General features: G+C 37.8%; 7 protein-coding genes across 10 annotated transcripts; 3 read left to right on the forward strand and 4 right to left on the reverse strand.

Annotated features, from left to right (window-relative positions):
* LOC104754810 lies at window positions 100-972 on the reverse strand. Its single transcript, XM_010477087.2, has 3 exons — window positions 906-972; window positions 418-642; window positions 100-316 (listed from the first exon to the last, which is right to left on the reverse strand). The coding sequence occupies exons 1-3, from the start codon at window positions 933-935 to the stop codon at window positions 209-211; spliced, it is 363 nt and encodes a 120-aa protein (XP_010475389.1). The 5' UTR covers window positions 936-972; the 3' UTR covers window positions 100-208.
* On the reverse strand, window positions 906-4,502 carry LOC104754809 (3-hydroxyisobutyryl-CoA hydrolase-like protein 5). Of its 3 annotated transcripts, XM_010477085.2 has the most exons (17): window positions 4,324-4,502; window positions 3,818-3,887; window positions 3,635-3,718; window positions 3,478-3,546; window positions 3,327-3,390; window positions 3,172-3,245; window positions 3,010-3,093; window positions 2,845-2,929; window positions 2,681-2,766; window positions 2,343-2,464; window positions 2,160-2,220; window positions 1,981-2,079; window positions 1,597-1,698; window positions 1,444-1,485; window positions 1,241-1,347; window positions 1,065-1,133; window positions 906-973 (listed from the first exon to the last, which is right to left on the reverse strand). In XM_010477085.2, the coding sequence occupies exons 2-16, from the start codon at window positions 3,848-3,850 to the stop codon at window positions 1,067-1,069; spliced, it is 1,179 nt and encodes a 392-aa protein (XP_010475387.1). In that variant the 5' UTR covers window positions 3,851-3,887; window positions 4,324-4,502; the 3' UTR covers window positions 906-973; window positions 1,065-1,066. The 3 variants fall into 3 exon arrangements, with proteins under 3 accessions (XP_010475387.1, XP_010475385.1, XP_010475388.1); XM_010477083.2 differs by having other exon boundaries at window positions 939-1,133; window positions 4,324-4,501; XM_010477086.2 differs by lacking the exon at window positions 4,324-4,502 and adding an exon at window positions 4,193-4,213 and having other exon boundaries at window positions 939-1,133.
* On the forward strand, window positions 5,051-6,131 carry LOC104754812. Of its 2 annotated transcripts, XM_010477089.2 has the most exons (4): window positions 5,051-5,139; window positions 5,268-5,682; window positions 5,774-5,913; window positions 6,014-6,131. In XM_010477089.2, exons 1-4 carry the CDS (start codon window positions 5,078-5,080, stop codon window positions 6,114-6,116), a joined length of 720 nt encoding a protein of 239 aa, XP_010475391.1. In that variant the 5' UTR covers window positions 5,051-5,077; the 3' UTR covers window positions 6,117-6,131. The 2 variants fall into 2 exon arrangements, with proteins under 2 accessions (XP_010475391.1, XP_010475390.1); XM_010477088.2 differs by lacking the exon at window positions 5,051-5,139 and having other exon boundaries at window positions 5,174-5,682.
* Window positions 7,956-9,611, forward strand: LOC104759095. Its single transcript, XM_019238826.1, has 4 exons — window positions 7,956-8,014; window positions 8,239-8,515; window positions 9,042-9,427; window positions 9,531-9,611. The coding sequence occupies exons 2-4, from the start codon at window positions 8,266-8,268 to the stop codon at window positions 9,609-9,611; spliced, it is 717 nt and encodes a 238-aa protein (XP_019094371.1). The 5' UTR covers window positions 7,956-8,014; window positions 8,239-8,265.
* LOC104754813 (putative methyltransferase NSUN6) lies at window positions 10,278-14,461 on the forward strand. The gene is made up of 12 exons (XM_010477090.2): window positions 10,278-10,522; window positions 10,834-11,122; window positions 11,387-11,534; window positions 11,674-11,811; window positions 11,925-11,987; window positions 12,159-12,280; window positions 12,452-12,686; window positions 13,005-13,216; window positions 13,537-13,637; window positions 13,794-13,875; window positions 13,996-14,057; window positions 14,197-14,461. Exons 1-12 carry the CDS (start codon window positions 10,278-10,280, stop codon window positions 14,306-14,308), a joined length of 1,809 nt encoding a protein of 602 aa, XP_010475392.1. The 3' UTR covers window positions 14,309-14,461.
* On the reverse strand, window positions 14,458-16,220 carry LOC104759096 (4-hydroxyphenylpyruvate dioxygenase-like). Its single transcript, XM_010482066.2, has 4 exons — window positions 16,155-16,220; window positions 15,870-16,013; window positions 14,762-15,777; window positions 14,458-14,668 (listed from the first exon to the last, which is right to left on the reverse strand). The coding sequence occupies exons 1-4, from the start codon at window positions 16,218-16,220 to the stop codon at window positions 14,494-14,496; spliced, it is 1,401 nt and encodes a 466-aa protein (XP_010480368.1). The 3' UTR covers window positions 14,458-14,493.
* On the reverse strand, window positions 15,775-17,398 carry LOC104754817 (anaphase-promoting complex subunit 5-like). Its single transcript, XM_010477097.2, has 4 exons — window positions 17,051-17,398; window positions 16,676-16,835; window positions 16,473-16,595; window positions 15,775-16,013 (listed from the first exon to the last, which is right to left on the reverse strand). The coding sequence occupies exons 1-3, from the start codon at window positions 17,219-17,221 to the stop codon at window positions 16,474-16,476; spliced, it is 453 nt and encodes a 150-aa protein (XP_010475399.1). The 5' UTR covers window positions 17,222-17,398; the 3' UTR covers window positions 15,775-16,013; window position 16,473.

Consider the following 19,057-nt stretch of genomic DNA (forward strand, 5'->3'; position numbering starts at 1 on the left):
TTTTTCTTTCATTACAAATGTTTCTTGGAAACAATCAAAAGATTGAAAAAAAAACAAGAAGCTTATGAAAAACAGCAAGAGGAATTATAAAGTAAACAACACAATCTGAAATCACTCTCAAGAAAACGGAATGAAATACTCAGAACATAGTTTGAAAAACTGGGTGGGATATATTTCACTTCTCTATTCTTTACTTGGGAGTTGGTCTTCATGTAGTAGAGGATGATGATGATGATGCCTTGAGAAGATCAAGAACTTCACAACAGTTCTTCCACCAGGGCGTCTCGACCTCACGGTCACCTGCCGCTAGGAGTGGCTGCAATTGTAAAAAGAGAGCATAAGACTCTTGTCTCCTATTCTATTTTACCCTAAGATACCTAAGAATTTTGAAGCTTTCTTTTGGTTTTCGAATGGAACCTGATTGTCCGCACTGCCGGTAAAGTGTGTAACAGCTCCCACGATTTTGGAGGAGACTTCACCTTTCTTCTCTTCCAAATTGTGCACCAGCGATTTGGCTCCATCTATGCCTCTTGACACCACATTGTCGACTGCATCCTTCACGACATCGGTCTTGGCAGTTTCACCGAGAGCAGAGGTGGCCTTTTGCAAAAGAAAGTCGGCCATCTTTTTGCTCCTCTGTCTCTGTTGCGTGTTTATTTCGTCAAGACGCAGGGTATTTATAAGAAAGAAGGAGAGAGACATATATAGTGAGTAGAAAACTGAGAGATAAAAAAAGGGCAAATTTAGAGCTGTCCAAATTAGCAGCTGCTGTTCTAACGACCTAAATGTGACTTCCTTTATCTAAACTTAACACTAATATAAAACTTCTGATTTTAGTTTTGTTCGTGTGGAGAAGACATCATTTGAAAATGGTAACTACTATTAACTATTATTGGTAAAAACACCTGCGCTCTAATTAGATCAAGGAGACCCATGTCTTACATACGTGAACCTTATTTTATCATCGCTGCACCTGAGTGTCAAGCAACACAATATTATGTAATAATAATTCAACACACGTGGAGTTTCAGTTTTTAGGGTACAGTTTTATAATTTGAACATACGCTCAGTTCTCTTCTCTTTTACACTGTATCAGTGATGCATAGCCTGAAGTCTCGTATTTGCCTCCCCACCTGTGAAGTGGCACATTATCAAAACATAAGAAAGGGACTGTTTTCTCATGAGACATTCAGATCAAGAGAAAGTTTCAAGAGTTGGGTTTACTATCCCGTACACCGACCTATTGTCTTCTGTTTCAGGGATAAGAAGCTCAATATCATCCTCCAAGGGCTTAAACATCAAATTGATATTCTCATCATCTACCTCATCTAGTGTCGCTGGACTCCACTGCACCAAACCCAATCATAGAAGTTTGTAAATGTGTTAGCTGCGATCTAAGGTTCCAAGTAGACTCATATTTTGCTTCCTAGAGCGGAAACATACCTTTGGAGAATTGTCTTTATCTATGGTCAGAGCCCTTATACCCTGCAAGATATTACACAAAATCACAAATACAGAAAGGGTTACATGATGTTAGAATTTTCTTAGAACCACAAAACCAAAAATGGTTGCAGTATTTGCATTTGATTATATTACCTCATACATATCAGCAGATATGGTTTTCCTTAAGGTATTCATGGTGAGACGAAACTCTTTCTTCAGACAATCACTCAGCGTTTGATTTCTACCTTCACGGATCTGGAAAAATTACGCCTCACAAGATTCACTTAAATTTACAACATAATAGATTGATAGAGAATTTCACAGAATCAATATAAGGGAAGAACATAACAAGAATTGCTGATTATCATTAGCTAAGAAGCCTTAAATTTACGCCATATTACGACATTAGCTAGAAGTTTAAACCATTTTCTCATCCATTATTACTATATAATGAACTTGACAGGGTAGTCTTGTTCAGCATTTAATTTCAAGAGACAAATACGAGAAATGGGAGATCATATAACATATAACAATTACCGATCGTAGGGTTATCTTCAACCCTGTGGGTGACGATCGTTTTAGACCTTTGACGACTGGAGTTATCCACTCATTTCCCTCCTTGCTCGCTTCAGCTTCCTGTAAGAGGACCAGAAATAGTTCATACTGATGATTATAGCCAGGGATGACTTCTGTCGCCAGAAAATAGGATGACTTACAAATGCTTGTATGATCTGCTTCACACTTTCTTTTGAGAAACACACATTGATTACTGACTGCCTGCAGATCAGCCATAGCCCCAAAGATTAAAACCGTCTTCGTGAGTATATAATACCAGTGGGGGAGAAAGATTAAACAACATCTCAAGCATGACGAGAAACCAATATAAAAAGTTGTTTTACTTGTTAAGGATGCTGTCTTTGTCGAGGTTGACTTTCTCGGAGAACTCTTCAATTGTGGACCGGACTACGTCCACGTCTCCTGAGTCTAACCTCACAAGCTGTGCCTCCAGATCCGCCAATTTCTGACAACAAGAAAAGATGTGAAAGATAAGCATTCAACTCATCATTTCTAAGAACCTGTCCGCATTCAAGCTACATGGTAATGGTTAGAGATTCCAGAAACCTTGCTAAAGTAACAGATGATAACTATAAAGTTGCAAGACAGCTCAATAACATTTGAGGATATATTTACATCCTGAATAAATCAAATCCAGGGAAAAGCATTCTCAAGTACTTACATCAGAAGGTACAAAATGTGTTGCCATTCCAATAGCTACAAGTTCTTTGCCGTTTAATCTTGCCCCAGTCAAAGCCAAGAACTCACCTGCAAAACACAAGTACATTAGAGATCAGCCAATGCCTAGCTGGAATCAATATTTGGTTTTACTGGTTTCGTAGTTACCTAAATAACCAGGAAGACGTGAATGGATGTAGGAGAACCCACAGTCAGTGTGAAACCCGATACTTGCTTCTGGAGTTGAGAATACCTATCAATGAAAGAAGTAGTTAAAGCTGCTGTGCTATTCTATGCAAATCTAATGTGAAGCAGATTAAACTTATAACTCACAGTTTTCTCTGTCACAACTGAAAACTTCATTGGGACCATCAATGATGCACCTCCGCCCATCGATATTCCATTAACAAGAGAGACCTATACAATTCTATACAGTTAAGTACTCCTCAAGAGGACACTTTCATACAATGCAATTTGGAGCACTACTAAAGCTACCTGTGTCTTCTTGTATGTGTGGATATGGTAGCAAAGCCAGTACATTCGGTAAACAACCTCAACGCAAGAATCCTCTGTTAAAAACAACAGTGATAACAAAATCTATTCAATTGTGTTCTTTTAACAAAACATGATGATTCTGTTAGCTGCCTTACTTGAATCCTGGCCGTTATAAAACATCTTAAGATCACCACCGGCGGAGAAAGCTCTACCTGCACCCTGAACAAATAAGCTATGTTAAGAAATCAGTCTACACTACAGTAGTAGAAAATCATCAACAGATCAAGGATACAAAAAAAATCAAACCTTGATCAGTATAAGCTTTGCTTGATCATCCTTCTCCCACATTTCGAGGTATTCTGCAAGCTTGAGGACCTGAGTTTCAAATTTTACAATTAAGGCGGGATTCAACATCTAGAAGAGGAGAATATTATCAGCTTCTGATCTTAGATATCAAAAATACCACTTCCGGAGAGATGACATTCAGCTGACGAGGACGGTTTAGAGTAGACAATCTCACAGAACCTTTTTCCTCTCCAATAACAAACTGTGTAACAATGCCAGATTCCAAAAGTTTTAATGATGGTTTACGACTGAATCATGAATAAGAAAACAAACTACAAAAGGCTGAAAAGGCAGAGATTACCGGCTCATTAATGATTTCACCTTGTTGAGCCATCTCCAGCTTTCTTAAAAGTCAACAATAACTTACTAACCTGATCAATAAAAACCATCAGTTTGAATGGGTGGGATATGAAGAACAATCTCAAACGAGAAAACTACAGTGGCAAGAAATTCCATGAAACTTCAGACCCAATGTGACAAATCCTAAGATTTACGAACTTGCAACAATCTAGTTTCAACCTCCCAAGATTGTTCTTTACTTCATCTACCGAGAACAAGAACACCAAAGTCTATTGAAAAATATAAAACTTTATGATGGCAGAAGGAGCATTTCAACTAAAGTCTACACTTTCCAATCAACGAATAAACGGGCAAAGACTAAAAAATGAAGAGAAACCTATCTCGCAAGTTCCAAAAGAAAGACAGGATACTACCAAACCTAACAGCCTCTCACAAAACTGAAGAAGCTAAAAGTGAAATCAAATGAAAGAGAGAGAGAGAGAGAGAGAGAGAATGAGAAAGGGATACCTTGAGAGAGGAGAAGCAAAAGGGGGTTGGTGAAGGATGGAGCTCAAAATGTGAGAAACCATTTATATAATAAAGGTCTCTAACTATTTGTTCAGACATTGAGAAAATGGCAGGTGAAGCTAATCATCAATGGGAGGGTTTGGTAGGAAAAAAAAGACTCAAAGCTTTCGACCTCTTTTGCTTTCTTCTACCTAACCTCTTTTCATCTTTTTATACAGTACAATCCTCAAGTAAGTATAAAAAAAGTATTTATTCTATTTTCGTTTAGGTAATAGTGATGGGCCTCACAGCCCAAAGCCCATCCCACCATTAAATAAAGCTCTAAAAAGGTAAAACAAAGTAATCTCTTTTCTCCTCTGTGCGTTTGCTTGCTCCTTCCCCCTGCTAAAAGCCTAAAACCCTCTTTGCTCACCACTTGCCTAAACCAGAGCCACGACCTGCTTATTATCGTTATCGAGCTCCAACCAGACCCAGATCTGCTGCTTATAATCTCTCTCAGGTAAAACTTCTCGCTCCTTCTCTCATGTTTTCATAGAAAATTCATTGCGTAGAACCCAAGTATCTGAAAAGTTGTATTTGCGATCGAAACGGTTACGGCCGTGTTCGTCTCTATCTATATCGGCCCTTTAACCGTCTCAATCTACGATCTATCTTTCCGAATGCTTTATCTGATGTTTGATTCCCGTTCTAGATAGAAGACCCGGTTTTGAATTTGTTTTTGTTTTAGGGTTTTGCAAGTATCGATTCTTGAATAATGGAGAAGCCTGCGAAGGAGGCAGCTGCGGCCCCAGTATCTTTATATTGGGACATAAAGAGGTTTCCGGTCCCCGATGGCTNTTTTGTTTTTTGTTTTTAGGGTTTTGCAATATCGATTCTTGAATAATGGAGAAGCCTGCGAAGGAGGCAGCTGCGGCCCCAGTATCTTTATATTGGGACATAAAGAGGTTTCCGGTCCCCGAAGGCTATGATGCTCGTCGTGTGGGTCCGAGTATCAAACGGAATTTGAGGAAGTTAGGCTACAGTGGTCCTGTCACCATCATTGCCATTGGCGTACTAACAGAGGTCCCCCTTGACATCCTTGAATCCCTCTATTCTACTGGGATCACTTTTAAGAACGTGGGCTGCACTCCCAGAGACGCTATGAGTCTATTCATTGACTTTTATAGTACTGCTCCAACCCCCGATAATATGGTGTTCCTATCCGCTCCACCAAACTGCTTTCAGCCATTCTACTATACGCGTGTTGACAAGTTACGTAAGAAGGGACACTACTNAAGAAGGGACACTACACTAGTTTACTGTTTGCACGTAATTCTCAAGAACAAAAGTGCCTCTGGGAAGATAACTTGCTTCTGGCAGGTGAGTTTGTGCGTCTTTGGCTTGTTCAATTCTGATTGGATTATGTTGCTGAACTAGCTGCTTATTTTTTTTTTTTTAATTATTCCCACAGATCCAGGGGTACTCGAGGGGGCAAAGTGCGGTGGAACCTGTAAACCTTCCTTTTGGGATTGCGATGTGTGCAATGGTCTTCGTGGCTACGGCTTTGAAAATTTTCTCACCCATCTCTCTACTCAGCAACATAAACAATTGGTAATTAAGCATCCTAGCTGAGTTTTTTCATTGTCTTAACTACTTTTTGACTCAAACAAACTCTTACTAATCCCCCATGTCCACTTGATGATTCAAGCAGTTTTCCCTCTGGATTCCATATGCCACCTTTGACTCTGACTCGGAATCTGACTCTGACGTGGAGGCTGCGTAGGACAATATTGAGTAAAGATCAAGGTGAGTGAAAAGCAGCCAAAAGGCCTGTTTTAATATCTATCTGAAACCGATGAGTACATGGCCCTTGTTGTTTTTCTTCTCTGAGTCCCTTTTTGTATGGTGTGAAACTGTGAATGGTTTGTTCTAATGTTTGTGTGACAGCTATTTTATTTACCTAGCTACCGCTGTTAAAGTGGCAAAATGTGAAATATTATTTACTGTAAAGTCTGGATGTTTGACTTATCTTGGAACGACTTATATAGTATCTAATCTACAATAGCAAAACATGGTTTTAAACTGTTTTTGCAAGCTAATGAATTCAAACATATTATTATTATAAATACACACCATATTATAGTAACCAGAAATGCAGTAAGCGACGAACATATATATAGGCCTGTTTTCAAAATAATTCACAATTCGTTATACTAAAACTAATTCATTATTCGTTAAAATTGTATTTAGGTAATTGTGAAAGTACACGACGGGCTACTTTGGTTTTTAACTTTTTGCTAATTAGGGATAGTATACATTTAATTAATTATAGGTAATATAAATAAAATCAATTATAGGTAACATTTAAAATTAAAGAAATCTTTCAACCTAATTAAAATGAAAATATGTAAATTTTCTTTCACTTTTATTTGATTTTACATTTAAATTATTTTGAACTATTTAATAATATATTTAGCTAATAAAATTTATGATTTTTTCTATATAATGTTTTTTTAAAACAGATATATATTGCTCAACCGATAAAAAAAAAAATGTTCCATATCGCCTGAGAAAACTAGGCAAAAATTCAAAGTCATACTATTAAAAAGCGATCAAAATGATTCCAAATACGAATGGACATTAACCTTAATTTATCATGCATCAAAATTAAAAGTTTTATATGGTTTATTCTAGTTTTTTATTTTACAGAATTTCAAATTTAAATAACTTTCAAAATTTCAAAATATTTTAACTTTTTTTAAAAATTAAATAGTTTTTCAATAATTCAATTATTAAAACATTTAAGATATTAATGCTATTAAAAGTTTATAAGAAGTTCAAATATTATGAGTATTTCAATTTCTAAAAAAAACTTTATTAAACATTTTAAATATTAAGAATATATATTTAGACTTTTGCCAAGTTTGCCATATGATGCAGCGCGAGTTAAATATATCACACAAACAGGTTTATATGGCAGAATGTGTTTGAGTAGATATTAGTATAAAATTTAAATATCATCAATTCAGTGTTGCAAGAGTAAAACATCATTTAATTATTTTGTTAATAATATGAATATTAAATTAATAGATATATCTAATTAAGATGATTAAATTATTTTGTAACAAAAAGGTTATTTTACAGTATATGGTGGGTTAAGTCATAGAATTAACAATATATAAAAATACAATTATATAATTTTAAACACTATAACAAATCAAATAAAATTAACTTTTATTAATTTTTTTTTATCAAATACCTTAACCTGCCGCAAATCAAAATCTAGATCTATTAGAAAATATCTTACAAAATAGGTATTTTTCTATAAGTTTTTTTCAGCATATAATTCTATAACATAATGTTTTATCTAAAATATTTTTAAAACGAAATCTTACATATATGCTTTAAATAAAAATCAAAAAAACAAACAAAAGGAATTTCAACTGCTACTGGACCTTTACAAAAGAATTTAAAACAAATTTACATTTTTTTTTTTTTTTTTTTTTGTCAAAAGTCCAATTCTACTTAAAAGGGAAAACAAAGTATCTATATATTCACGTCAAGATGCTCTGTGTTGCTTTCGCTCCATCCCACTGCTAAAACCCTGTTTGCTCACCACTTGCCTAAACCAGAGCCACCACGACCTGCTTATTTAGGACATCGATATCGAGATCCAACCAAACCCAGATCTGCTGCTTATAATCTCTCTCAGGTAAAATTTATCGCTCCTTATCTCATGTTTTCATAGAAAATTCATCGCGTAGAAGTAGAACCCTAAAAGTTCCACATAAGTATCTGAAAAGTTGTATTTGCGGTGTTTCCTCTCTATCTATATCGGCCCTTTAACCGTCTCAATCTATCTATCTTTCCGAACGCTTTATCTGATATATGTTTGATTCCCGTTCTAGATTGATTGACTTTGTTTTTTGTTTTTAGGGTTTTGCAAGTCTCGATTTTTGAATAATGGAGAAGGCTAAGGCTACGAAGGAGACAGCTGCGGTCCCAGTAACGTTATTTTGGGACATAAAGAGGTTTCCGGTCCCCGAAGGCTATGATGCTCGTCGGGTGGGTCCGTGTATCAAACAGAATTTGAGGAAGCTTGGCTACACTGGTCCTATCACCATCACTGCCATTGGTGTACTAACAGAGGTTTCCTTGGACATCCTTGAATCCCTATCTTCCACTGGGATCGCTTTTAAGAACTTGGCCAACAGTTAGTTTCCTTTTTCCTTCCTATGTACAGTACAGCCTTAATGGAATTATTAGAGAGACTCTCTCTCAAGTCTTTAGTTTCGTTTCTGATGGAACAGGTCCCAGAGACGTTGTGAGTATATTCGCTGACTTTTGTTCTGATGCTCCATCCCCCGCTAATATAATGTTCCTATCCGCTCCAGCAGCCTTCACTCTTCCAATCGTCGAAACGCATGCTAGCAAGATACGTAACAATGGATACTACACTACTTTTCTCTTTGCACGTACTCCTCAAGATGAAAAGTGCCTCTGGGAAAATAACTTGCTTCTGGCAGGTTTGTCTTTGGTTCCTAGTCTTGTTCAATTCTGGTTGGATTATGTTGCTACTAATTTTTTTTTTTGTTATTATTCCCACAGATCCAGAGGCACTTGAGGAGGGGAATAAGTGCAGTGAAACCGGTAAACCTTCCTTCTGGGATTGCTTTGTGTGCACTAGTATTCGTGGCCATGGCTTTCAAAANTCTTTAGTTTCGTTTCTGATGGAACAGGTCCCAGAGACGCTTTGGGTATATTCATTGACTTTTATCCTGATGCTCCATCCCCCGCTAATATAATGGTCCTATCCGCTCCACCGGCCTTCACTCTTCCGATCGTCGAAACGCATATTAGCGAGATACGTAACGATGGATACTACACTACTTTTCTCTTTGCACGTAATTCTCAAGATGAAAAGTGCCTCTGGTTGTATTATGTTGCTACTAATTTTTTTATTTTATTTTTTATTCCCACAGATCCTCCGGCACTTGAGGATGGGGATAAGTGCAGTGAAACCGGTAAACCTTCCTTCTGGAATTGCTTTGTGTGCCGTGGTATTCGTGGCTATGGCTTTCAAAATTTTCTCACGCATCTCTCTACTCGGCACCATAAACGAATGGTAATTAAGCTGAGTTTTTTCATGGTCTAACTACTTTTTACTCAAACAAGCTCTTACTAACCCCCCATGTCCACTGGATGTGCATCTGGATGTTTTCAAGTAGCTTTCCTACTGGAATTCATACGCCAAGCCTGGCGACTCGGAATCTGACTCGGACTCTGACTCTGACGTGGAGGCTGCGTAGGACAATATTGAGTAAAGATCAAGGTCTTTTTTTTCGGACAATGCTACAATTACGGTGCAACCAAAAGGCCTGTTTTAATATATATATCTGAAACCGTTGAGATTTCTAATCTTTTGATTTCTTGATGAACACTAAAACATTGTAGGCCTACTACCGAAAGTAAGTACAAGAAGAGTAGGACGTGAAGAAGAAGAGTACATGGCCCTTGCTTGTTCTTCTTCTTCTCTGAGTCCCTTTTTGTATGGTGTGAAAGTGAAACTGTGAATGGTTTGTAGGCTAATGAAAACACCATATTGTTATATAATGGCTATACTTATCTACAAATAGCAAAACATGCATGTTTTAAAACTGTTTTTGCAGGCTAATGAATTAACGAATGAATTAACATTAGTACTATTGTTATATAAATAAACACTAGTAACCTTTAATTATTTTGTACGTTTCAAAATTTAGTGGAAGAAGTGCAGTAAGCGACGAACATAGGCCTGTTTTCAAAATAATTCATAATCCGTTAAAATAGTACTTATTTGTTCTGTTTTCGTTTAGATAATAGTAATGGGCCTCGAAGCCCAAAGCCCATCCCACCATTAAAAGGTAAAACAAAGTATCTCTCTTCACCTCCAAAGCTCCTCTGTGTTGCTTTTGCTCCTCTTCCCCCTCACTTGAATGAGTAAAGCGAGGGTTCTGCTAAAACCCTCTTTGCTCACCACTTGCCTAACCACCAGAGCCACGACCTTCTTCTCCTCTGTTTCTCAGCAGTTACGCTCTTTCTCTCACCAAACGGAGATGGATCCTTCTGATTCGGAGCGTTACTGTTATGACCCGGTGTTGCGATGGAATCCTGAAGTGGAAGACTACTTCACCAAAGCTTATGGACCTGACCACTTCGCTCGCATTTCAAAGGCTCTCACGTACTGTTCTTCGCACCTTTCTATCATTCTCATCTAGTTTTGAACCAACATTGCTCTCCTTTACGTGCATAAAGCTTTGGATTCGCATCGCCTTATTATATTCTCTAATTTCTCCTGAATCGAATCAAATTTTTGTTGGTTGTTGTTGTGTGCCAATGTTAGCATCTCGTTTACATGATCCAATTTTAGTTTAATTTAGCCATAGGAACTTAATTTCAACAAAATTGCTCACATTCTTCTTGCGTATGCACTACTTAGTGTTGCTACTTTTGCTAGACTCTTATATTTTTGTTTTCTTTGTTCCATATTAGGCGCCCATCTTCCTATTCCTGCATTCGGGTGAACACAGTTAAAACAACAAGTGATGCGGTTATCGAAAAGCTTACGAAGATTCTAAATGATTCGGATGAGGGCTTGAAGCTAGTACAATCAGATGGAAGTAGTCCCATTACCAAGTGTCAGATACCTGGTTTGGACTATGTTGTTTTTGTCAATGGTTCAGGACCACATAGAATTCAATATGACTTTGGTCTTGAAAACCCTCCTAAGGAGGTACTTGTGAGCAGGAAGTGTGCTGAAGCAGTTCTTAGAGGAGCCCAGGTAAACTCGAGATTCTCTCAATAAAACTTTAGTGGCTAGGTATGAGTCACAATGATATCAGAATGAGGCTTTAGAGGTTTGATAGTTATTTACAAGTATCTAAGTATCTATCCTGGTCACTATGCTCTTGGGTTGGAGTATGAATCCCCCCTTATCTTGGTTGTCTTCATTATAGTTTCTGACAATCTAGGTGAGAAGTCCATGCCATAGACTATACTGTGAACAAAGTATACTTATATATATCTCCTATTTGTCTTGTTGTAGATCTATGTTCCAGGTGTACTGGCTTGCACTGCCCATGTTGAGAAAGGAGATGCGGTTGCTGTCTGTGTTGCTATGGAGCAACCTGGCGATGAAGGTGACTGGAGTGTTAATATGACTCGTGGTACCACCCTCCAGGGTCTGCCAACAGGCAAGAATCATAATTTTTGCTTTTGCTTTGGTCACTCTAAAGTAACTGGAGGGACCTATCATATCATTGACCAATTACTAAGAAATCTTGTGAAATGTTTTTAACTTAACAGTTGACATGTGCCGTAGTGTTATTGTAGATCCTTATTATCGTGAACGCAGTGGACTATATATCGGCATGGGAACAACTATGTTGTCAAGGGCTGGGATGTTTCGTGTTCCTAATGGAATTGCGGTGGATTTGAGCAATAGAGTTTTCAAATTGCCTTCTTTACATAGTAAGCTTCTCCTTTTTCTCTAGGTTTGCTTTTGTACTTCAGCTTACAGTTTATGACTCTCAGTATCTTATTTCATAATGGGGCATTGCTTACATTGTCGTTTTTCTCCTTAGATGTCCTTGAGGGGGAGATATTTCTTCAAAACCTGCCAAGTATTATTGTTGCTCATGCTCTTGGTAAGTAATATTAATTTTCGGCCTGTGGTATGCTTACACCTTCACCCGTATTTATGATATAGTTACATATACCCATAATTCAAATACAGTAGATACTAGATATCATATCAATGAGAACCCCACGGGGAGACAAGATTGATGAGATCCTGAATTCTTATCTTTGGCGCACAGATCCTCAGAGAGGGGAGAGAATATTAGATATGTGTGCAGCACCTGGAGGGAAGACTACTGCAATTGCAATACTTATGAATGATGAGGGAGAGATAGTGGCAGCTGATAGATCTCATAACAAGGTACAGTTTCTTATGATTATAGTAATTTTTATTGGAAAACATATGATTTCTATTGGGGTTTACTTGTTTTTTCGATTTACATTGAATGCTTAGAATACTAAATGAAAGTTCTTGTTAGGATTCCAAAATTGCATGCTCTAATAAATTTGTTTACTATTTTCCAAAACGCAGGTGCTGGATGTCCAGAAATTGTCTGCTGAGATGGGATTAAGCTGCATAACAACATGTAAACTGGATGCACTAAAATCTGTTTGTCTTCCAAACACAGTCAATGATTCCACAACATTAGTTAACAGTGATAATAGTAGTTCCATGACTAGCCATTCTGAATTACCATCAAACGAGGCAATGACATCATCTGTTACTTCTGGAAGATCCGAAGCTGACAAATCGTGTGAGGAAAATGGTAATTAAGCTTCTCTCTCATACTGTTTACACTGTTTGGTTTTTTTGTTCGAAATGTTGGCCTCTTTGTTTGCTAGGTAAAAGTAACTCAATAAACTTACCATGTTTGCATTGTCTTTCCTCCTTTGTGGACAAGGAACTTAATTATCACTTTGGCATCAAACAGATACAGAACATAACCTTACTAAATTGGCATATGTAGCTCATTAACTCACGTCTATGCATATGTGTAAAAATTCAAATCCCTATTAATATTTATTGCGGTTGTTCACAAAAACTAAGCAGAAGCTTGATTTTCCCATTATCACCATATTTATAGCCAGCACTGAACAGCCAAATGGAGGGGATAAAGTTAGCCAAGCTGACATCAGGAAGAATAAAGGAAGATTGAAAAATGGTCGTGGAAGAACTCAATGCCAAGGTGGAAGGGCTGGAAAGTCACAAGGTTTCGCACCTAATAGTTTCGATAGAGTCCTTTTAGATGCTCCTTGTTCTGCCCTTGGCTTGAGACCTCGTCTGTTCGCTGGACTGGTAAGATAAATTCAAGACTTGACTGTCTTGTGTGAACTTCTACATTTGCATGATTTTGCTTTATTAAGCATCTACTTCGCATGAGTTAACAATGTGTACACATTCTAGTATTTGGTGTCTACATGTGGATAGCCTTAGCTTATGTGGCGGAAGTATTGTGTCTTAGTAGCTTCTTGAAGTATATATACTGTTATACGTATCGATCAAAATATTAAGTGTTTGTATTCTGAGTAGAGTCTGTGTTTCTTTCTCCCTGTTTCTAAGATTTTTCAGAGGGTGGATGACTTGTGGATTGAATTTTCCATTGATATTTCTTGTAGGAGACTGTTATATCTTTGAGAAACCATGGATGGTACCAGAGGAAAATGTTTGACCAGGCTGTTCAATTGGTTCGCGTTGGTGGAATTCTCGTATACTCAACGTAAGTATGCAAATATAATCATAAATTCGTTAAATTCTGAATTCACATTATCCAAGCTATGCAGATGAGGCCTAGACGGCCTCAGTCACACCAGTCTTGAGTAATTGAGAGTTACTGTAGTCTTATCTGTGGATGATTTGTTTTCCATTTTGTTAGGTGCACAATTAACCCTAGCGAGAACGAGGCCGTGGTTCGCTATGCTCTAGATAAATACAGATTTCTTTCTTTAGCACCACAGGTTTTGATCTAAAATACCCTTTTCATATTGAAGAAAACTGTTTGAGATCTTGGCACGTATTGCATTAGGATCTTGTTATATGTCTTAATGTATCTTCATGTGTTTGCTGTCTTGATGCAGCATCCTAGGATTGGAGGACCTGGTCTAGTTGGCCGATGTGAATTCCCCGACGGATATATCGAGTAAGCACATGTACCCATTATAGTGATCTGATAAGTGTGATAAGTAACAAAGCAGAGCTTTAAAAAGATTGATGATAAAAGAGATCGCTTTGATTCGCCGACTGTAAATCCAATAAACGAACGAATTTATGTTTTGCAGGGAATGGTTAAGACCTGGTGAAGAGGAACTGGTTCAGAAATTTGACCCGTCCTCTGAGCTCGATACAATCGGGTTCTTTATAGCTAAATTCAGCATCGGCCCCAAGGATTGAGATCTCAACAAGACATTTCATTGAACTAAGATTGTATTTTTTGATTGATCTTGTTTTTTAAATGAGATGGAAAGACATAAAATGTATAACATTGTTTTGATAATACAAAAACAGTTTTACATTAGTTACAAATACATTAACATTGTTTTGACATTGTATAACATTCCTTTAATTCTTCTTGTTGTTCATCCCACAAGCTGTTTGGCTTCAAGAGTCTTCTCGTACTCTTCAATGGACTTGAAGAGCTCAGAGAAGTTGCCTTTACCAAAGCCACCACATCCTCCACTCTGGTAAGCCTTCCCTTCATCGTCTTTCATCATGCATCCTACTCTCTGGATAATCTCTATAAATATCGTCGGCCTACGAACACAATCAATCATAAAGAAAGACATTTTCTTAGAAAATCCGAACAATGTAATTTGTTTGTTAAAACACTGATTCTTTCCGCTGTACCTGTCACCAAGTGGTTTCGTGAAGATTTGAAGCAACGTCCCTTGATCATCTCTATCCACAAGGATCCCTAATTCCTCACACTCCTTGATCTGTTCGTCGCTGAGCACATCGCCAACACGTTTCTTCAGATTCTGGTAGTAAGTAGGCGGAGGAGAAGGCATGAAGTCAAATCCTCCAACGCTGCTTCTCTTCCTCATCTCTCTCAGAGTCCTGAATATGTCTTCACTCATTAAAGCCAGATGCTGTAGCCCTGCTCCTTCGTTGTGTTCCAGATAAGTCTGAATCTGACTCTTCCTCTTGGTCCCGTGAACCGGCTCGTTAATCGGTAGAAGAACCATTTCATCATTGCTAGCTAGCACAGCTGAGTTTAAACCGCTCTCTGCTGTTCCAACATCGTCTGCTGTGAACTCAGCGAATTGGTGAAAGCCAGTGAACCCTGCAATGTAAGTCAAAGCTGGACCAAGCTCTGGAACGTTTCCCACGGCGTGGTCAAGCCGCCGTAAACCGTAATCCACTGGAAACGACGACGTATCCTCCACAGGCTCAAATCCTGGCAAGAATTCGGATTTATCCTCTTTGTAACTGACATATCTGAGAACGACATCGCCGTATAGTTTAACCTCAGCGATCGTAACGGCTCCTCCATCGAGGACCATAGGAGGCGACGAAGGAATAGCGCCGTTAGAGACACTTACGGAGAAAGCTGACTCAGCGTCTTCTACTTCAATCGCAACAGCTCTTACGCCGAGACCATGCGAAGAGAAGAAGGAGCGGGAAGAGACGTGATCGAAGCTTGGGATGGAAGCTGTAGCGGTCGGTTTAATTTCTCCGGCGGTGAGAGACGGAGAGTAAGGAGCAGTGAAAAGGAATCTGAGGTCGCCGGAGGTGAGTAGGTAAGAGGCGTGAACCATGTTCCCGGTGGATAGATCGGATTTGGCGGAGAATCTCATCCCGAGACCCCATGAGAAGCGACGAGCAACGTTGGTGCAAAAGTACGGGATTACCAGAAGTGATACCTTCTATCACTTTGAATATTGCTTCAGGCGTATGAAGGTGAAAAGGGACGCTTCTACTAATTTTTTTTCTGAATCTCTAGTTCTTCGGTTGCTTTATCAATGGCATAAATCTCCATATCCATCTGACCATAATGTGTTAATGATTCCAGATCATTCTTAGATGCATCAAACTGAACAGAGCTTGAATGAGCTTCTTTGCAATAATCTTCAATGCTTGAAAAAAGATGACAAACTCCCTGCACGGGATTCACATATCAATGAAATGGACAGTTCTTTCAAACATTTATTTATGTGTTTCTGCAAGGTAAAGAATGAAGACGGAAAATTACAAGTGTCTGGTGCTGTATGACAGATTCTGACTTTATTTTTGACATTACAATTGGGTGTCCAAACCTAGGAAAAGGAAGAACATACAAGAGGTTCGCTATATTCATTCTGAACATTGCCGCTAGAAATTATACTTAACCCAGATCTGTCAGAGTTTTGCCATTACCGCTATAAGTAGGTCTACACTTTAAATCTAGCCTGGAAAACTACTCTATCTTAATGGGTCAAAAAACAAGCAAACGTCACATACATATCTAAAATCCGAGTCCTTCAAGCAAAACGTCAGACTAAACATCATTTTGAACAATAGTTATACTAACCAGTTTGAAGATTAAACAAACTTAACAAAAACGTAAAAAGCACAATACCTCAGAACGATAAGAGGTTAAATGCCAAAATGCAACGACGAACAAACATTCCCAAGTTGCTGTTGGGATCCAAAATAATCTGATCGTCTTGCACAACTCCTGAATCAGGGCTCCCAAGTATTCCTACAAGCAAAGAAATGATAACTCATAAGATGCAAACATGATGAGGGAAAGAAGAAAATAAAACAGTTTAAGCAGCTAACCTCGCATGTCATTAAAGAAATTCGATAGGTCATCAGGTGAAGCCAAAGAAGAGAATCTATTGGTTAAATGGTCAGTAAGCCACGCATCCATCTCTTCACCAACATCCCTCAGCTGATTAATAAGCTCTTCCAGCTTCGGCTCAAATATATCATCGCAAGACTGGAGCATGAATATCTCAATCTCGTCAGGGAAAATAACATTTTGTTAACACACAAAATCCACACTCCGTCTACTAAAATAAGCGGATAAAGCTACATACGAAACTCGACACAACAGCATAGCTTCGAGTATAGGAGACGGGCAAGGAAACTCTGAATTAAACCTCAAAACCTATAAGACAATGCAATTAAAAGGGAGAATAAGAGGAGTGAAACCTTAGTGAGAGAGAGCAAGTAGAGGCCGAGACGGTTGTGCTGAGAAACGGAAGAGAAAGGGAAAGGGAGAGACATCTGAGCCGACGGAGCGTATATCTGCAGGAGAATGCAAACGGAGATCTTGTGTGGAGTTACCGCAAAAGCACCGGCTGTTCTCGTTAATCCGGCCATCTCTCTCCGTCGCTTAAACACTCACTCTCTCGCCGGATATTTCCTCCGACGAGCAGCCGGGATTAGGGCACTTTATTTTGAGGATTTATTTTGAAATTTTGAACCGGGAAAAGAAAAAAAGAATCTCACGCCTTTTCACAAACTTTAAGAACCGGTTATTTCAAGTCGGTAAGGGATCGAATCGTACTGACCGGAATTTAAAACTTTGCTAGTTTACAAAACGAGAGCGGAATTTAATTCGTAAAATGATTTAATAATTAAATGGTCAGGCAAAAAACTCAGACACAGTCCTACCACCCGAGGAGTGTTGCCAACATACAAAAAAAAAAATAACTTTAAAAGATAACTGTAGGTTGTTTTCGAATTTCTATTTAATACAAAAATATAATTTGATTTTTCTTGAAATCATAATTTAGTGCAAGTGGTTTGATATCAAGTAGCAAAATTATTAAAATTTCTTATCTGTTTTTTCCTATATTTATCGCTAACATTTTATCATTATTTTAATCAAATAATTTTAAGTAAAATAGACAAACAACATTGTTATTAATTTTTGTCGAACGAATCAGGAAAAACTAGAGGAAACAACTCACCAAGAATATAATCCAAACAAAACAAAAAACCAGGACATACAATTTCGATAACCAGTTCATCAATTCTGAAAATTTGATAGCGATCCAAGTTGCTAACCTAAACAATATAAGATGGCAGTACAATTCAGAACTAAATAAACTGAAAATATTCTTCTTGAAAAGTTTAACCTATCGCCAAGAAAATTTATAAGAGATGAATAGAGTTCAAAACAACAAATTTAGTTCCTGAGATTGATTAGGTTCCCACTTCCCCTCAAGATTACACTTTTTCATTAGAATCATAGATCGTGATTCCCATCGGAGAGAGAACAATAATACATTGCATTATTTTCATTTTTTTTTTTTGGATAATTTAAAGTCCACTTATTTTAAAATAAGCCCAATAAAATGAGATAAAGTTTTAGGAAAAAAATGATATGGAATAAAGTAGACTTATTATAAGTTGATATAATGTATGATGAATTGTATTATTTGAAATGTTTTCGTTCATTGAATATTTTATTGAGGTGTCAGTCAAGCTGAGTTGTGAGATGCTGGAGACATAGTTTTATTGTATTGATTGAAACTAAAATTACACTAGGATTGGTGAACGGTAAAGGCCGACATACAAACTGTAAGCCCATTAAAGCGAAGCCCATTTTCAACCATATATATATTTTTGGCTGCGGCAATTGTAACTTATCTTCTCTTTCGATCAGGGATTTCGAAACCCTAGTCTAGTCGATATCGAGATCCAACCAAACCCAGATCTGCTGCTTATAATATCTCTCAGGTAAATTAATTCTCGCTCCTTAATCTCATGTTTCTTAGAAAATTCATCGATTAATTGCGTAGGTAGAACCCTACAAGTTATATATTTCCACACAAGTATTTGAAAAGTTGTATTTGCGATCGAAACGGTTTGAAAAGTTGTATTTGCGATCGAAACGGTTGCGGCCGTGTTCCTCTCTATCTATATCGGCCCTTTAACCGTCTCAATCTATGATCTATCTATCCGAACGCTTAATATGATGTTTGATTGATTCCCGTTCTAGATTGAAGACCCGGTTTTGATTTTTTGTTTTTTGTTTTTAGGGTTTTGCAATATCGATTCTTGAATAATGGAGAAGCCTGCGAAGGAGGCAGCTGCGGCCCCAGTATCTTTATATTGGGACATAAAGAGGTTTCCGGTCCCCGAAGGCTATGATGCTCGTCGTGTGGGTCCGAGTATCAAACGGAATTTGAGGAAGTTAGGCTACAGTGG

Source organism: Camelina sativa, chromosome 17 (assembly GCF_000633955.1).
Source record: "Camelina sativa cultivar DH55 chromosome 17, Cs, whole genome shotgun sequence".
Classification (NCBI taxonomy): Eukaryota; Viridiplantae; Streptophyta; class Magnoliopsida; order Brassicales; family Brassicaceae; genus Camelina; species Camelina sativa.

What these genes read in the sequence shown, in the direction of transcription:
- LOC104754813 (XM_010477090.2), top strand. Translation starts at nt 10,278, where the DNA reads ATGAGTAAAGCGAGGGTTCTGCTAAAACCCTCTTTGCTCACCACTTGC. An exon ending in CTGATAGATCTCATAACAAG is followed by an intron (nt 12,281 to 12,451) that starts GTACAGTTTCTT and finishes TCCAAAACGCAG; the next exon opens with GTGCTGGATGTCCAGAAATT. An exon ending in CAAATCGTGTGAGGAAAATG is followed by an intron (nt 12,687 to 13,004) that starts GTAATTAAGCTT and finishes CCATATTTATAG; the next exon opens with CCAGCACTGAACAGCCAAAT.
- LOC104754810 (XM_010477087.2), bottom strand. Translation starts at nt 935, where the DNA reads ATGGGTCTCCTTGATCTAATTAGAGCGCAG. An exon ending in TTGATCTAATTAGAGCGCAG is followed by an intron (nt 643 to 905) that starts GTGTTTTTACCA and finishes AACACGCAACAG; the next exon opens with AGACAGAGGAGCAAAAAGAT. An exon ending in CCGGCAGTGCGGACAATCAG is followed by an intron (nt 317 to 417) that starts GTTCCATTCGAA and finishes TTACAATTGCAG; the next exon opens with CCACTCCTAGCGGCAGGTGA.
- LOC104759095 (XM_019238826.1), top strand. Translation starts at nt 8,266, where the DNA reads ATGGAGAAGGCTAAGGCTACGAAGGAGACAGCTGCGGTCCCAGTAACG. An exon ending in TTTTAAGAACTTGGCCAACA is followed by an intron (nt 8,516 to 9,041) that starts GTTAGTTTCCTT and finishes CTGATGGAACAG; the next exon opens with GTCCCAGAGACGCTTTGGGT. An exon ending in CTCGGCACCATAAACGAATG is followed by an intron (nt 9,428 to 9,530) that starts GTAATTAAGCTG and finishes GTTTTCAAGTAG; the next exon opens with CTTTCCTACTGGAATTCATA.
- LOC104759096 (XM_010482066.2), bottom strand. Translation starts at nt 16,220, where the DNA reads ATGTTCAGAATGAATATAGCGAACCTCTTGTATGTTCTTCCTTTTCCT. An exon ending in CTAGGTTTGGACACCCAATT is followed by an intron (nt 16,014 to 16,154) that starts GTAATGTCAAAA and finishes AATCCCGTGCAG; the next exon opens with GGAGTTTGTCATCTTTTTTC. An exon ending in ACGAAACCACTTGGTGACAG is followed by an intron (nt 14,669 to 14,761) that starts GTACAGCGGAAA and finishes TTGTGTTCGTAG; the next exon opens with GCCGACGATATTTATAGAGA.
- LOC104754809 (XM_010477085.2), bottom strand. Translation starts at nt 3,850, where the DNA reads ATGGCTCAACAAGGTGAAATCATTAATGAGCCG. An exon ending in ACGTCTTCCTGGTTATTTAG is followed by an intron (nt 2,767 to 2,844) that starts GTAACTACGAAA and finishes TGTGTTTTGCAG; the next exon opens with GTGAGTTCTTGGCTTTGACT. An exon ending in AGCAGATCATACAAGCATTT is followed by an intron (nt 2,080 to 2,159) that starts GTAAGTCATCCT and finishes GTCCTCTTACAG; the next exon opens with GAAGCTGAAGCGAGCAAGGA.
- LOC104754817 (XM_010477097.2), bottom strand. Translation starts at nt 17,221, where the DNA reads ATGGCCGGATTAACGAGAACAGCCGGTGCTTTTGCGGTAACTCCACAC. An exon ending in ACTTGCTCTCTCTCACTAAG is followed by an intron (nt 16,836 to 17,050) that starts GTTTCACTCCTC and finishes TTCATGCTCCAG; the next exon opens with TCTTGCGATGATATATTTGA. An exon ending in TTTCTTTAATGACATGCGAG is followed by an intron (nt 16,596 to 16,675) that starts GTTAGCTGCTTA and finishes CTTTGCTTGTAG; the next exon opens with GAATACTTGGGAGCCCTGAT.